At 57.7% G+C, this 14,334-nt stretch overlaps 4 protein-coding genes and 1 non-coding gene across 5 annotated transcripts; 3 read left to right on the top strand and 2 right to left on the bottom strand.

Annotated features, from left to right (window-relative positions):
• Window positions 1-333: 333 nt before the first annotated feature.
• Window positions 334-1,632, top strand: SLS55_010595 (uncharacterized protein; the record flags this gene model as incomplete). Its single annotated transcript, XM_066781975.1, has 2 exons — window positions 334-1,282; window positions 1,469-1,632. The coding sequence occupies 2 exons, from the start codon at window positions 334-336 to the stop codon at window positions 1,630-1,632; spliced, it is 1,113 nt and encodes a 370-aa protein (XP_066627787.1).
• Window positions 1,633-3,258: 1,626 nt separating this feature from the next.
• On the bottom strand, window positions 3,259-4,633 carry SLS55_010594 (uncharacterized protein; the record flags this gene model as incomplete). Its single annotated transcript, XM_066781974.1, has 5 exons — window positions 3,259-3,607; window positions 3,681-3,814; window positions 4,212-4,276; window positions 4,360-4,476; window positions 4,546-4,633. 5 exons carry the CDS (start codon window positions 4,631-4,633, stop codon window positions 3,259-3,261), a joined length of 753 nt encoding a protein of 250 aa, XP_066627786.1.
• Window positions 4,634-6,051: 1,418 nt separating this feature from the next.
• SLS55_010593 (uncharacterized protein) lies at window positions 6,052-7,320 on the bottom strand (the record flags this gene model as incomplete). The annotated part of the gene is made up of 1 exon (XM_066781973.1): window positions 6,052-7,320. The coding sequence occupies one exon, from the start codon at window positions 7,318-7,320 to the stop codon at window positions 6,052-6,054; it is 1,269 nt and encodes a 422-aa protein (XP_066627785.1).
• Window positions 7,321-8,682: 1,362 nt separating this feature from the next.
• SLS55_010592 lies at window positions 8,683-8,791 on the top strand. The gene has a single exon. It is a non-coding gene; the product is annotated as a tRNA-Ser (tRNA).
• A 3,586-nt stretch (window positions 8,792-12,377) lies between these two features.
• SLS55_010591 (uncharacterized protein) lies at window positions 12,378-13,540 on the top strand (the record flags this gene model as incomplete). Its single annotated transcript, XM_066781972.1, has 3 exons — window positions 12,378-12,606; window positions 12,656-13,459; window positions 13,521-13,540. 3 exons carry the CDS (start codon window positions 12,378-12,380, stop codon window positions 13,538-13,540), a joined length of 1,053 nt encoding a protein of 350 aa, XP_066627784.1.
• Between the last annotated feature and the right edge of the window lie 794 nt (window positions 13,541-14,334).

Genomic DNA, 14,334 nt, shown 5'->3' with positions numbered 1-14,334 from the left:
GCAGATTCCGGTTTGGGAGGATGGTGGGCGATAAGGATGCGGGGCTTATCGCGGGGACGCTGAGGAGGGGTAACTCATGCAGGTACCACTCCCTCGACGAAGAGTGGGAGAGTCCGCGGCCGACGGCCACATGCCTGCTGCGGCTCGCTGCCGTCCCTGCCGATAAAACCGTCCCAAGTGTTGCCCCGCCGTGTCCCTCCTTCCTCTTTGGGCTACACCATCGACCGCTGACTTCACGCCCCGCCGCCTTTTCCCCCACCACCACCTCGCCCTCCACCTCGATTCCCCGAACAAACCAACACTTCCGTCCCAGTCGCCATCCAACCACCCACCATGCCGACCGTCGACGTCCACACGCACGTCTACCCGCCGTCCTACATGGCGCTCCTCCGCTCCCGCACCACGGTCCCCTACATCCGCAACTTCCCCGACGCCCCCGACTCGGCGCGCCTCATCATCCTGCCCGGCGAAGACTCCGCCTCGACGCCCAGCACCTCGCGCGGGCGGCCCATCGGCCCCGAATACCACTCCATCGCGCACAAGCTGGCCTTCATGGACGCCCACCACATCTCCGCCTCCGTCATCTCGCTCGCGAACCCCTGGCTCGACTTCCTCACCGACGACCCCGCCGCCGCCGCCCGCACCGCGTCGGCCATCAACGACGAGATCGAGGCCCTCTGCGCCGCGCACCCACGGCGCCTGTACCACTTCGCCACGCTGCCCCTCTCCGCCTCGGCGGCCGCCGTCTGCGCCGAGATCGCGCGCATCGCCGACGGTTCCCTCCCGCACTGCCGCGGCGTCATCATCGGCACGTCAGGCCTGGGCGCCGGCGCGGGGCTCGACGACCCGTTGCTGGAGCCCGTCTGGGCGGCGCTGGCCGAGGGCGACCTGCTGGCGTTCGTCCACCCGCACTACGGGCTGCCCGCGGGCGTCTACGGCCCCCGCGCCGCGGCCGAGTACGGCCACGTGCTGCCGCTCGCCGTCGGGTTCCCGGTGGAGACGACGGTCGCGGTGGCGCGCATGCTGCTGGGCGGCGTGTGGGAGCGGCACGGTGCATTGAAGGTGCTGCTGGCGCACTCGGGCGGCACGCTGCCGTTCCTGGCGGGCCGCATCGAGAGTTGCGTGGCGCACGACGGCCATCTGAAGGGGGTGGGGAGGACGGAAAGGATGAGGAGTCTGTGGGAGGTGTTGCGGACGAATGTGTATTTGGATGCCGTCGTCTACTCCGAGCTTGGGCTGAAGGCGGCGGTCGAGGCCAGTGGCAAGGATAGGATTATGTTTGGTGAGTGCTGTGTTTCTTCTTTTTCTTTTGCGGGGATCGCTTTTGCTCTGTTTACTACTACCGCCCCTTGTGGCCTTTTCACGGGCTGCTTTGTTTGGTGGTGGCTGCAATGCCGGGTGGGTGTGAACAGGCAGTGGGTGGTGGTCTTGGATGGACGATATGAATGGTGCTGACGATCGGAAACAGGTACCGATCACCCCTTCTTCCCGCCGCTGGATGGCGAGGAGACGGAATGGTTGAGCGTGAAGACCAACTACGCTGCTATCAAGCAGGCCTTTGATGGGGATGAGTTGGCCGCCGAGGCCGTTCTGGGCGGTAACGCAGCGAGGATATTAAAGCTTGATCTGTGAGGAGAGACCGTATTGTGTTAGAGTGATAGAATTTCCGCTCAATTGCCTGTCTCGAAATGGGGATGAGAGACTTCGGGTTGTAAAAAGCATTCCGGTTCGTTCAAGTGTTCAAATAAAATCGGCTGAAATCTTCTCCGTGTCGGATTCGAAATATACGCGCTATGATGATTTGCTGGTCGCTGATTATTTGCTACACCAGTCTGTTTGCTAGGTTACTGACACCAACTCGTACGTCCTTTTCTTCAAGAATAAAGTAGACTTGAAAGGATAGCCAGCTAACCGTGACCGAGTTGAAAAACACGACTGCAAGGCTCCCTCGTGATGCCGTCGCCACAAGCTGCAAAAATAGTCGAAAGCGTTCATGTTTTCTCATCAAAATATCTTCTCTGTTATATCCCGTACAGAAAGTGCAAGTATCGACTTCTCACCGATCCCATCGGTAAAGCGCATCAGCCGACGTTGGTCCACGAACTCCGCGGGGCTCTGCAGGACTCCGCGGGCCCCATCAGACGTTCAAACTTCCACAACTTGGAACACATGACATATCCAGGTTACGTATCGAAGTCCGAACGTCTGATGGAGCCCGCGGAGTCCGGAAATCGCGCACTGGATTGATTCATCATCAGAGAGGAGAGCGCCTACACGCTCACTGATTGGGTATAGATATGTTCCGTCTACCAAATTCCCAATGAACAAAGCACAGATCCGTCACCTCCGTCACCGGAACGCAAAGCTTAACCTCAAGCCTCAGCCGCCACAAGTCCACCTCCAACCCGCTCTCCTGATCCCCACCCCGCCTAAATCCAAATCAACAATCCGCCCCGGCAGCGGCTGGGGCCTATCCGGCTTCACAACCCAGGTATCAACACTAAATGCCAGCGCCCCAGCAAGCCTGTACCTCTCCGGATCCACATACACCCTCAACCCCACATCCTCTCTATCCAAATTAAACACTCGCACCAGCACATACACCTCCGCCGCCATTGCCCTGAGTTCTTTGATGCCATCTTCCCAATTGGCATCCCGTAACTGCAAGATTACCTGGAAAAGCTGTCCCACATCTGCGTATCTGGACCGCGCCCTCAGGCTCGGAGTGAACTCGAGCCACGCTGGCCCATTCCAGACACACTTCATCAAACAAAGCCAGTGATGCTGCGTGCCCTCATAGTTAGGGACAAAAGTGAACGTGTAATCGTTGAAGTACAACCTGTTTAATTTAGCGTGGTTCACTCAAAAGGGGGAGCTCACTATACCGGATCGTATCAATGTCGTCGTTGGCGCGGCAGTTACTTGTTATGCCGCCGTAGATTTTGAAAACGCAGCCTTCCACGAACTTTGTGCTGAGTCCGTTACACTCGTGAGAATAGCGGAGGACCTGTAGTGTCTTGACGTAGAAATGCAGTTCATCGGTGAAAGTCACTCCGAATTGCTTGAGAAACATCCATTTGCCCTCGTCTTCGTCTTTGATATCCTCGGGCAGCAGGGCGAAATTGTGCCCAATTCCTCGGATCTCTCGCACTAGGGCTTTGAGTCTTGGTAGAGGAATGTATAAATCCTCAAGGATCCTTTCGCTGCCAGCTTCCGTTGGTACCTTGCATTTTCTCAATTCATCACTGACGAAGGGAATTAGTGATTGGGGTCGCGCGAATACACAAACGAAAACGAGTAAGACTCGGACTGGATATGAACTTTCTTGGCAATTTTAAAGACGGACTTGAAGCCGATTCCTTTCTCTCCGATATATCCTTGGTGGTCACTCTTCGCGCTTACGTTCGCATTAATGCAGATTGCCATCACGTTGTCTTCCGTGAAACCGTCCTCGTTTGAGTAAACGACCATCCTGTCAGGGTAGAGACTGAATTTGAGAAAGGGCTTTTGACGCTCGGAGATGGCGTGCTCGTAGCTGTTGTCCTCGGCATTTTGGATGAGTTCGTACATGAAGCGCGTGTCCTTCGAGTAAAGGTCGTCTATCACCCTGCACAGCAAAAGACTTCAGCTACGACAAGAAGAATGAGCAGTGCTACCAACCGTTGAATTGAACGACTAACCGTTCGTCGCAAAGCTCGGAAAGGTTCCAGAAGATCGGGGTCGTTCTTGCGAAAGTCCTCGGTTTTCTCGGCAGACAAGCCTCACACCACTCGCCGAGCCAGAGCCACCAGCTCTCGACCCTGTTGTCGTTGCTCTTTGGAATATGGTTTAGTCATTACAACGAAAGAAAAGATTTTTGGGGTAGAATTCGGACATGTGGACAAAGTACAGTGGTGTTTGGGACATCACATCCAGGCGTTATGTAGAGGTGTTTGCGGCACAGCAAGCCGTTAAGCGCCACGATAATTGGCCACAACGTCCGACACTCTCCACTGTAGATAGAAGATCAAACAGTTGCCAGCGCATAGAGATAGTATTTACTATATTTGGCATTTTTGCGACTCGCTGAATCCTTTGGACGGATCAGAAGTTTCAAAGAGCGAACCCGTTATCGACGTCATCATCATGATCCCATGTCCCTCTCAAGCGAAACCAAACACTTGAGCCTTCTCACGTTCGTAGTTGTCATTCTTCCTCTAAGCCTTGCAGACAAGGCCGATGGAAGAGTCGTACTCGCAGTTGCCGCTGCAGCACTGCGACAGCTGGGTGCAAGAGCCTGCAACGCCACATCAGCAACCATTCTCGTTTGAAGGAAGAAGTGCATCAAGGAAAAAGAAGTTGGTTAGGATTGTTACTTACCGCCGTTGGCAGTGCACCTCTTCTCCATCATCTTCTTGGCGGGCCTGCAGACGAGGCCGACGGACGAGTCGTACTCGCAGTTGCCGCTGCAGCACTGAGACAGCTGGGTGCAGGAGCCTGAATATCGCCCACGTATTAGTTCAATGTTCTTGTGTATGTGAAAGGAGGAATTGGGAGAACACATACCGCCGTCGGCGGTGCAGCGCTTCTCCAGCTCGGGAGCGGCAATGGCCATGGCGGCGAAGAGGGAGACGAGGGCGACCTTGAACTGCATTTTCGGATCGGGTAGTTTTCTGGAAAAGAACAGGAGGTTGGAATTGATGGATTGATGTGATGATGTGAGTTCGTAGGGCGCTGATGTGATTTCTGCTCGACTGAACTGGGAGCGCTTTTATACCTCCTCATCGCCCCTCCGCGGAACGGCGTCCGAAGGTAATTGCCATTGCTCTCTGTTTCAGACATCTGAGGCTGCCGTCGTCGTTGCCTGTGGAGTCGAAGGATTTCTCAGGGCCGTCATGGCGGCCGTTGATCTTGTCGATTCGTAGCAGACGTTTCTTCGAATTCGAAAGGTTTGCCGGGGAGCGTATCCACATGTGTGTTGGTCGCAGGGTCTATGCTTACGCAGAAAGTACAGAATAGGCTGGACGGACACGTATTCGGGGCAAAACTACAGCCCTAGACGCGTAATAATGCCCTTGGTTGACCGGAAGGATGGTTTTTTGGGGGCGGAAGGAATGCGCACTAAGTCTTATGTGGTTGCCGCAGCTATAAGGCCCACCATACGGCCATGGAAGAGTCAGGGCTGGAAGGGCGCTTTGACTCTGGATACGAAGGCAATTTTGGATGAAGGGCCGGCATCTTCATCCCACAGTGTGGATGTGGGGAAGATCTGCTCGGGTATCGACGTTTCAAGCCACTAAATCACGCCCAAGTTCCAACATCACTACGTTCGTCAGCAGCGGGACCCTGGACGGTCCCGCCTTAGAACAACGGGTAATAAGCACTAGAATCAATATGTCTTCCAATGCTCGACTGATTGCAACGTCAACAACCCCGCAGCTCTTCAACGGCAATGAAGCCTCTCATTGTCGTCGAGAAGGCATACCAACACTACCGTAGGCCTCCGGCCCAATGAGACAAAGCAACACGGAACGTGCACAGGCAATAGCTTCCATCACACTTCCCCTGTCTCATTCGCATTCGCACTTCTCTATCAACTCAGCAGTCGGTCCTCAAAGAAACACAACCAATTCTGCCCTATTACCCACAAAATGTCTCGCCCAGGGTATCGTTGCACATATGCTGCCGATTGCTACGCTGCAAATCACACCCTCTCCTCACCCAACTACCGAGACTGTTGCATGCTCATGTACATTGTGACTCGCTCGGGCCTCATTCTATCGTCTGACTCTATCGCTGATGCATTAACCCGCTGACTTAACTAGTGATGCATGTGTATATGCCACCAATTCCTCGGAAACACCGGATGAAAAAAAAAAAAAAAAAGGAAAGGCACAACCCCATGTCCCCGGAGGACGAAATGCGTGATCCAAGCACGTATGCTCGAGCAGGGACGACCAAACCAAGACGCGACTTACTCCCAAGAAACGAAGACCGGGAGAGAGGTAAGGGAAAATAAAAAAACGAAACAAGAGATGAAGTACGACAACAGGTCCCAGGACAGCAGCGCGATCAAATGCCGGCCCAGCCCTCATGCCAGCCCTCCCTCAACGCGGTGCCCAGGAAGCACGCCGCCCACCAATACACACCACCCAACACGACCAGGGCCCCGGCCACGCTCCCGCCCTGCCTAACCCAGTCAGTAGTCTTCCTGGGCGACGACGGCGACCGAGCAGCAGCCGCGACCGGCGACGGAGGCGAGACGAAGCCCTTTTCCGACTTCTCCGACACCGGCGCCGCGGCCGCACCATGGGCCATCACCTCCGCCGGCCGCCGATCGCCCTCCGGCGGCGTATCGAGCAGCTCGTCCAGCTCCTCGACGAGCGCAATGCTCCACTCAAAGATGCGCCGCGCCTCCTCCACGACATCCGCGCGCTGCCCCTCATCAAACAGCGCCTCCGCCTCCGCCAACCGCGCCTTAAACGCCGCCTTGACATCCTCGCCATCGGCGTCCCCATCGAAACTGAAAAACGCCAGCCCGCGGTCCGCCAGGGTGTCGAAATCGATCCCCCTCGCCCTCGCCCCATTCCCGTGTCCCTCTCCCTCCCCGGCAGCATCACCGCCGACCCAAAACTCCCTCCCCGCGCACCGCAACTGCCCGCGTATCCACCGGCCCCCCGCGAACACGGCCATGTACATGACCCACGCGTACGCGACCAGCACGTGCGGCGCCGCGCTCGTTGCTTGTCGTATGTGCGCCGCGTACGCCGCGACGGCCCCGCCGCCCGGGTACCCGCCCGTCGCCAGCCGCACGTCGAGCTCGACGGGGCGCAGGCCGAGCAGCGCGGATAGGTCGCGGCGCAGGCGTCGGCTGCGCGGCAGCCCGGGCGGGAGGAGGGTGGCGAGGAAGGCGAGGGTGTCGGCGGTGTGGTCGGCGGTGGGGGTCCCTTGTGGGGGGGAGTCGGGGGTGGACGAGGGTGTGGAGACGGATATCCACGGGTCTTCGAGGAGGGAGGAGAGCGCGGGGTTGTTGTGGGTTGGTGGTTGGGTCAGGTCGTGCCAGGCCGACTCGAAGGTGAGGTAGACGTGGGCGAAGTGGAGGAGGCCGAAGGCGTAGAGGCGCGGCGAGTTGGCGTGCGGCGGCAGCGCGAGGGGCAGGCGCGCCGTGATGAGCCGGTTGAGCTTGGTGTGGAGGGTTCTGGGAAGTTTCAGCTTGCTGCTCTGCTCTGCGATGCTGTCGCGCTTTGTGTGTGCTCCTACTGACCTCGTCGCCGTGTTGATCTCGGTGGAAAGCAAGGGCCTCGCTGGCCCGGCGGGCTGGGAACGGCTCTCAGTCGTCATAGTCTCGGTTGGGGTGGTAGGGCTGAGGAAGCTCTGGTGCGAGGAACGTGGTAGGTGGTGGTACAGCTCTTATCCCTTGCTTTGCGGAGGAGCTTCGAAGGCGGAGGAAGGGTCTGAGGTTGGGAGATGGACGAGGAGGCAGCGAATTCGGAGTTTTAGAGTAGAGGGAGAGCTCGTGATGCAGCGGGGAGCGGCATCTGACCGACTGTATTGCGCCTTGCGGTGGAGCCTGGCCATGCAAAAGAGCAAATCAGGCAGCGCGTGTGCAGCAGGGACGAGCTTGAGCCATAGCTCTCGGGGGGCACGAGGAAATAAGACGGAGGCGTTGGGCTGTGACGTTTTTGGAGTAGGACAAAAAAGCGGCAGCGGCGGTAGCTTCCTTCGGGCGCGAGAGCGGTGGCGGCTCGGGCCTGGCCCAGTCCTGGCATAGGCAGACGCCATTGTCGCCGCCCGCCGCTGCGATCTCCGTCGCCGCTTTCGCAACCAGGCTTGAGATGGAGAGCTGGACGGGAAGAGTAACGAACGGCGGGGACGCGTGGAGAGGCAAGATGTCACACGTGGGGCATGTCAGATCAGCCTGCGCCCGAATCACAGGACCCGGGCAAAGATCCCCATGTTTAAATTCCGCACTGTGCCACACGAGAAACCCGTCGCGAGTCGAGCGTCGGGAGATCGCCATCCTGTTCCTGTCTGTTCCCCGTATCGGAGCCACGAAATGGTGCGCGATCCGCACACCCTGCGCTCGAGTCCCAAGTCCGGCGTTGCAATCAGAGAGCGGTAAACCAAATATAGGGCGACGGTTGTCGTGTAACTTCAAGGCAAACATTGTGCGCTGTTGGTCGCGGCGCACAGGATTTGACAGCTGGACGGCTGTCCGCATGCCACGAGTCAGCAGCCTTCGGGATCATGTGTCGCACCGTCTGGTTTGACTGCAAGCGGCCATCCCTGATGTTGGCGGAGTGCGACCGACCGCTGCAGCCCTCAACGAAACCATCACAGACGTTTCCTACAACGACCAGCTCCTGCAACCCGAAAACAAACGCTTCTCTGCTCGCATGAGACAACTCAGCAAATCCTCCCAGAGAAGTAGCTGTCGTTCGACTGCGGCAGTATTGCATCCCGTACCACGTCTTTTCGTCACACGGACCGTTGTCATGGAACCCTTACCTTTCAAGCATTACGTACGTTTTCTGGGGCGCGCCTCGGAGCTCTTCCTGGCAATGAATTTCAGCCGGAAAAGCACCGGTAGCCACCCAGAATCAGGTTTTGATCCTTTGACGAGCTGTGATTACCATCAGCCTCGCCAGGTGAGTTTAGAAGTACATAAAGCTACTTTCAAATTTAAATTTAACACAGGCAACTGGCGTGGTGCCAGAGTGGTTAATGGGTGAGACTCGAATCCTTCTCGCAAGGGAAGTGTATAAGATATCTCATGACTTCGGTCGCGCAAGTTCGAATCTTGTCCACGTCGCATAAAACCGATCTTTTTGACTTTTTGCCTCCTCGTTGTAGGGCTCCAGCCTCTTTTGCTATGTAGCTCTTGAGTATACGTTGGAAATGTTGCGTGTGGGAGGAAAAAAGGGGTGCAAATATTTTTATGGTCCATGGCGGCATCGTAGAACATCAAGCGGAAGCTTGATACAATGTAGCTCATCGGTACACGAATCCAGCTTTGCGCCACGGTTGATATAGCAGAACTCATTGTATACTGGGGTCGTGAAAGTTTACGTGTTTGCCACAATTTGGCGATGGAATGTGAAGCGGTCATCATCATGGATGCTACACTGCAGATACATTTATTCCCAAGCAAGATATCCAATAATATCCCATGTGAAACAATACACGCAACCGAGTGCATTCTTACCTGACACCAGGGAAAGGAAATGTCCACAACGTATGCATTTCGAACACTGTGCAAGAGAGCGAAATGAGTTATGATAGATACAGACGTTGCAAGCCTACACGACAGTCAATCGTTACACATCTCCACAAAACAAAACAAACGAGCGTAAAAATCTCCCACCACCCCAAATTCCCCCACCACAACTCCCCCTCTCAACCAAGCCAACGACCCGTCCGCCCGTCCCTCTCCCACCCCCAAAGCCGCCATCCCCCCCACCCCACATCCCACGCAAACCTCAAACCTCAAGCCTCAAACCTCCACCACCACCGCCTCCGCCTCCCACACGCCCCCCACAGCCCCCTCATCCGCCTCCATCCTCTCCAACGCCTTGTCCTCCACCTCCCCCTCAGGCACCCCCCACACCGCCTTCCATCTGCCCCCGCAGACGACCTTCACCCTTTTCTTCCCATCTTCCCCTTCTCCCACCTTCCCCAGCGGCACGACGGGCTCGCGCAACACGACGTCGCGCGCCCTGCTCTCGCCGGGCGCCAGCGACACGAGCTGGTCGCGGGCGGGCGGCAATTTGCGGCTGACGTGGATGGTGGCGAGGGGGAGGGGGGAGGGCTCCTCGTTGTCGTTGACTGGAATGATGGTGATGAGGCCGAGTTGCAGGGCGAGGGGGTCGAGAGGGGATTCCCAGGTGAGGATGGTGAGGGGGGTGGTGGGGTGGGTGTTTTTGAGGGTGAGGGTTAGGGTGGGTGGGGTGGTGGAGGACTGGGTGACGGAGACGTGGAGGTGGGAGAGGAGGTCGGAGGTTGCGCCGCTGGCCATGGTGGGGTTGGTGGTGGTGGTGGTGGTGGTGGTGGTGTAGTAGTAGTAGGTGGCGAGGGCGAAGAGGGTGAGGATGGCGGTGAGGTAGGGGCGGCTGTTCAGGATGCTCATGGATGTCTCTGTGTGTGTGTGTGTTGGATGGTGCTTTCGATGGTGTTGGAGGTCCCAGGCTGTGGCTGGATGGATTGAAAGGATTGAGGTGTACAGTTGGCGTCTTGGGAGGGGAGCACTCGAGTACCCGTCACTCAGAGTGGTGGTAAGATGCTTGCGTGATTCCTGGTAGGCTCGAAGCGGGAGACGGTGGTCTCCGATGTCTGTCGGCTGTGTGTGGAGGCCGTGCAGGACAGCGGTCGGATGTAAGGACTATTCAGCTTCCGTGTTAGGCTGCGTCGAAGTGGTGATAACCGTTTGGTGTCTAGCCAACTCACAGATAATCGAGATTGCACAGTGTTCGGAGGATGCCCGTTTACCGTCGGTTTTGAGGGGTGACGGAAGAGGCGGGGCTGTGGTAGGTTAGGAGTGAAGCCGTGTGTTCCGCGGTGTTCGAGGAGGCGAAGTTCTCGATTGCTGGCGAGATGCTATGACGTGCAGCTAGCCGGGAAGGGAGAAATGTCCTGGACGAGAGATGGAAGCGGTGGCGCTAACAAGCCTTCTGGGGAAATCCTTCTACGCGACGTGCCAGCAGAGCCGGGCGGGGCTGATAATGCCGGGCAGTCTGGGCGCCAAGACTGGCACGGCCTCAAGCGGGAGGTTTTGGCGGGCGAGTGAGATAAGGGGTGGGTGCGCGGTGAAGCGAGCTGTGGAGTGACGCAGGAACGGGCCAAAGCAGCAGGTAATAGAAGGCATGGAAGTAGGTTAAGAATAAAAAAAAGTACGGTTGCAAGTATGCTTGTCTTGCAATAGGCATAAGGAGAGGCCCGTGCGCGGCGAGTGGCCGGATCGGGAAGGTGGCGAGGCAGGTCCACACAGGAGGGGAGCGAGCCCCGACACGCCTTGGCACCGCCACAGCGAAACAGAGGGGACGTCGGCCAGGGCCGATGGCTCGCATGAAAGCACAACAGCGAATACGAAGGGCCGGAGGGGAACGGCGCTTGCATATTGCGAGCTGCCTCTCGAGGCTGGTCGTCCATCGCAGCCAAGGCGCCAAGACGGAGGGTATTCGCTCGGCCATCCGCAGTGATTCGCGCGGATAAGTCGAGCATATGGAGTTCCTGCAGGCTGAGGCGGGTGGCTCAAGCGCCCTCGATTTGGGCAGGCGGGTGGCAGCGTGGGCGCGCGGAGCATTGAGGTAGCTGGACCGGGAAATTGAGCGTCGGTGGCGTTGGCAGCGTGGAAGCCAAAGATATCGGTCTCGTGGTGAGGCGTGCGGAAGAAGCAAGCGGGCGCGCGCCAAGCTCCGGCTGCAGCTGCCCACAAGGCTTCGCTGCTCTCCGCCCACCCAACCACCATCGCATCCTCCTCATGACATCTGCTCGCAGTGCCGCCCGCCAAGCCCACCCAGTCGCGAGACCTCCGCTCACAACGTCCCAGGTCCCTGCCCGCGCCCCTCCGCCTTCCTCATCCGGCAGTTGTTTCGCCCATCGCCCGAGTGCTAGCCGCCTCTCCTCGCCAACCGCAGCTCTCGTGAAGCCTGCTCTTATCTGCCCCGGGTTGCACCATGTCGGGCCACGCCATTGGCCAGGCCAGGCTGTTAGGTAAGCCTTTGGCCGGCCCAGGCACTGCCGTACCTCCGCGCCGCCTTCCGTACCTGGCTCTATCGGGCTCCCGGATCGACGGCCAGCGCAAGTCGGATGGCCGAGCTACGCCCAAAGCGCCTTGCCCCCGTCGCTAATCTGTACTTCGTTGCTCCACCCTCACCAAGAAGTCAAGAGTGCGCCAATTCGTAGCCAAGTGAGAAGAAGGCTCGCCAGTGCTCAGTGACTCGCCTTGGCCGGCGTGGCATCGCCACCGTGAGCATCGCGGACAACAACACAGCTTTGCATTTCTGACGCTTGACCGATGTAACAGCTCGTGGGTGGCTGTTTGCCGTGGTACCTGCCAATCAGTCCATGCATGATGCTCCCTGGAGATTAAGGCCGGCCATGACTACCATCCCCGCTCCATCCATGGGCCCCCTCCCAGGTCTCTGTGTTTACACTGCAGGTGCTATCTTGCCACAGGTGATCGTCCCCACACATGCTATCCTTCCTTCTCTTTTGCGCCTGGCTCCAGAACCGGCCGAGCCGCCTGATCAGGACATGGCCAAACTGCAGTGCCCATGAACGCAGTATAAAGGCTCTCTGCTTCTCCTCCTTGGTGACACCATCAGCAGCACTCAGCAGCCCAGATCACTCAGTCAGAGCCTCGCCTACTCTTCCGCTCAACCTCTCAACCACCGTCCAAGATGAAGTTCTTCACTGGTCTTTCCATCGCCACCCTGGCCTCGGCCGTGAGCGCCGTCTCCCTCAACCTGAACAAGCGCGACACTCCTCTGGATGTCAAGCTTGAGATGGTCGGCAACACCGAGGTCAAGGCCACCGTCACCAACAACGGTGAATCTGCCCTCAAGCTTTACAAGGCCGGTTCCTTCTTGGACTCTGCCGCGGTTGAGAAGGCCGAGATCTACTCTGCTGGTAAGTCGTTCTGCATGCCTACCAATCGACCAGGACTAACATCCTCCAGAGAGCCGTGTCAACTTCGAGGGTGTTCGTCTCCGCACCCTGACCAGCAGCCTCAGCGAAGACGCTTTCCAGAGCATCGCTGCTGGCGAGACCATCGAAGTCACCTTCGACGTCGGCACCACCCACGACCTGAGCACCGGCGGTGCTTACGACATCCTGGCTCAGGGTGCTCTTCCCTACGCCGAGGCTGACTCGACCGAGCTCTCCGGCGCTCTGTCCTACCTGAGCAACAAGATCAGCGCCACCGTCGACGGCGCCCAGGCTTCCAAGGTCCGCCGCGACTTCACCAAGCGCGCTGCCCTTCAGTCCGACTGCACCAGCACCCGTGGCACTGCTACCCGCACCGCTCTCACCAACTGCCGTAGCCTTGCCCTTGCCGCTTCCTCGGCCGCTGTCTCGGGCTCGTCCAGCAAGTTCTCCGAGTACTTCAAGACCACCTCCTCCAGCACCCGTAGCTCCGTCGCCTCCACCTTCTCCAAGGTCGCTTCCGAGTGCGGCAGCACCACCAGCGGTGCCTCGGACTACTACTGCACCGACGTCTACGGCTACTGCGAGAGCAACGTTTTGGCCTACACCATCCCGTCCCAGTCCATCGTTGTCAACTGCCCTCTGTACTACAGCGCCCTGCCTGCTCTCACCAGCTCTTGCCACGACCAGGACCAGGCCACCACCACTCTTCACGAGGCCACTCACCTTACTGAGATCAAGGGCACTGATGACCTTGGCTACGGCTACAGCGCTGCCACTTCCCTCTCTTCCAGCCAGGCTCTCAACAACGCTGACAGCTACGCTCTGTATGCCAACGGTATGTTACAATCGCCTCGCCTCGCTACCTACGATTCATTCCTGCTAACACCATTCTCTAGCTATCTACGCTGGCTGCTAAATGCGACATGGGTTGCTCTCTGGGCTGCAAACCCCCTGACAAGATGCTCAATTCCTCTTCCGAGGGATGCCGAGTATAAACACTTTCTCTTCTTTTCGTCTCTATGTACAAGCGTTTGTATATAGCTTGGTTAGATTGCGCAATAACATCTGTTTACGACCGGTCAATTTGACGCAGACGCTCTCGCGCGGCTGTTCCCAGCATGATGAGTGATGATAGCACCGCTAAAATTCCGCCCAACCCAGCTGATCAAGCCCTCTTCCGGAGTCCATGAATGATGTCAAAATGGCTCTGCCTTTCTGCCATGATACAAAGCTCCAGCGCGCTTTTGCACCGCGATTGAGTCTTGCTCAAAACCATTCTACAACAAGCAACTTAAGATGTGAGCGCTCATCTGCGTGTGATCGCCAACCTACTCGTTGCATGAAACAGTGTATTTTCCTCCGGTCATTACGTTTATGCGACTGGCGTTAATAGCCGTTGAAGTCTTGTCTGGGCTAACGGGTGACACAAATGGCATTGATCAGTTTGTTCCAAGGTGCGGGGGCGCGAGGCGGGAGGTTGCACCACCCTGTCAAAACATGCAGCCCTGTCGCATGAATCCCCTGCGCTAGCTCGGAGGCGCTACAAACGGCAGCATTCCCGCGTCTGACTGATGGTATGTCCGGGAGCACTACGCCACTGCAAGCCTTATCCAAGTAGCTGTGCCACAGCTTAGCCTTTTACCATCAACCAGCCCTACGTCAGGGTTTTACCCTCATATAGCTGAGCCTGCGTACGGTCTTGACAACAAG

The sequence above is a fragment of the Diplodia seriata genome (genome assembly GCF_021436955.1).
Source record: "Diplodia seriata strain FDS-637 chromosome Unknown scaffold_13, whole genome shotgun sequence".
NCBI classification, from domain to species: domain Eukaryota; kingdom Fungi; phylum Ascomycota; class Dothideomycetes; order Botryosphaeriales; family Botryosphaeriaceae; genus Diplodia; species Diplodia seriata.
Note: the sequence above shows the minus strand (reverse complement) of the source record. Positions and strands in the feature narration are given on the sequence as shown.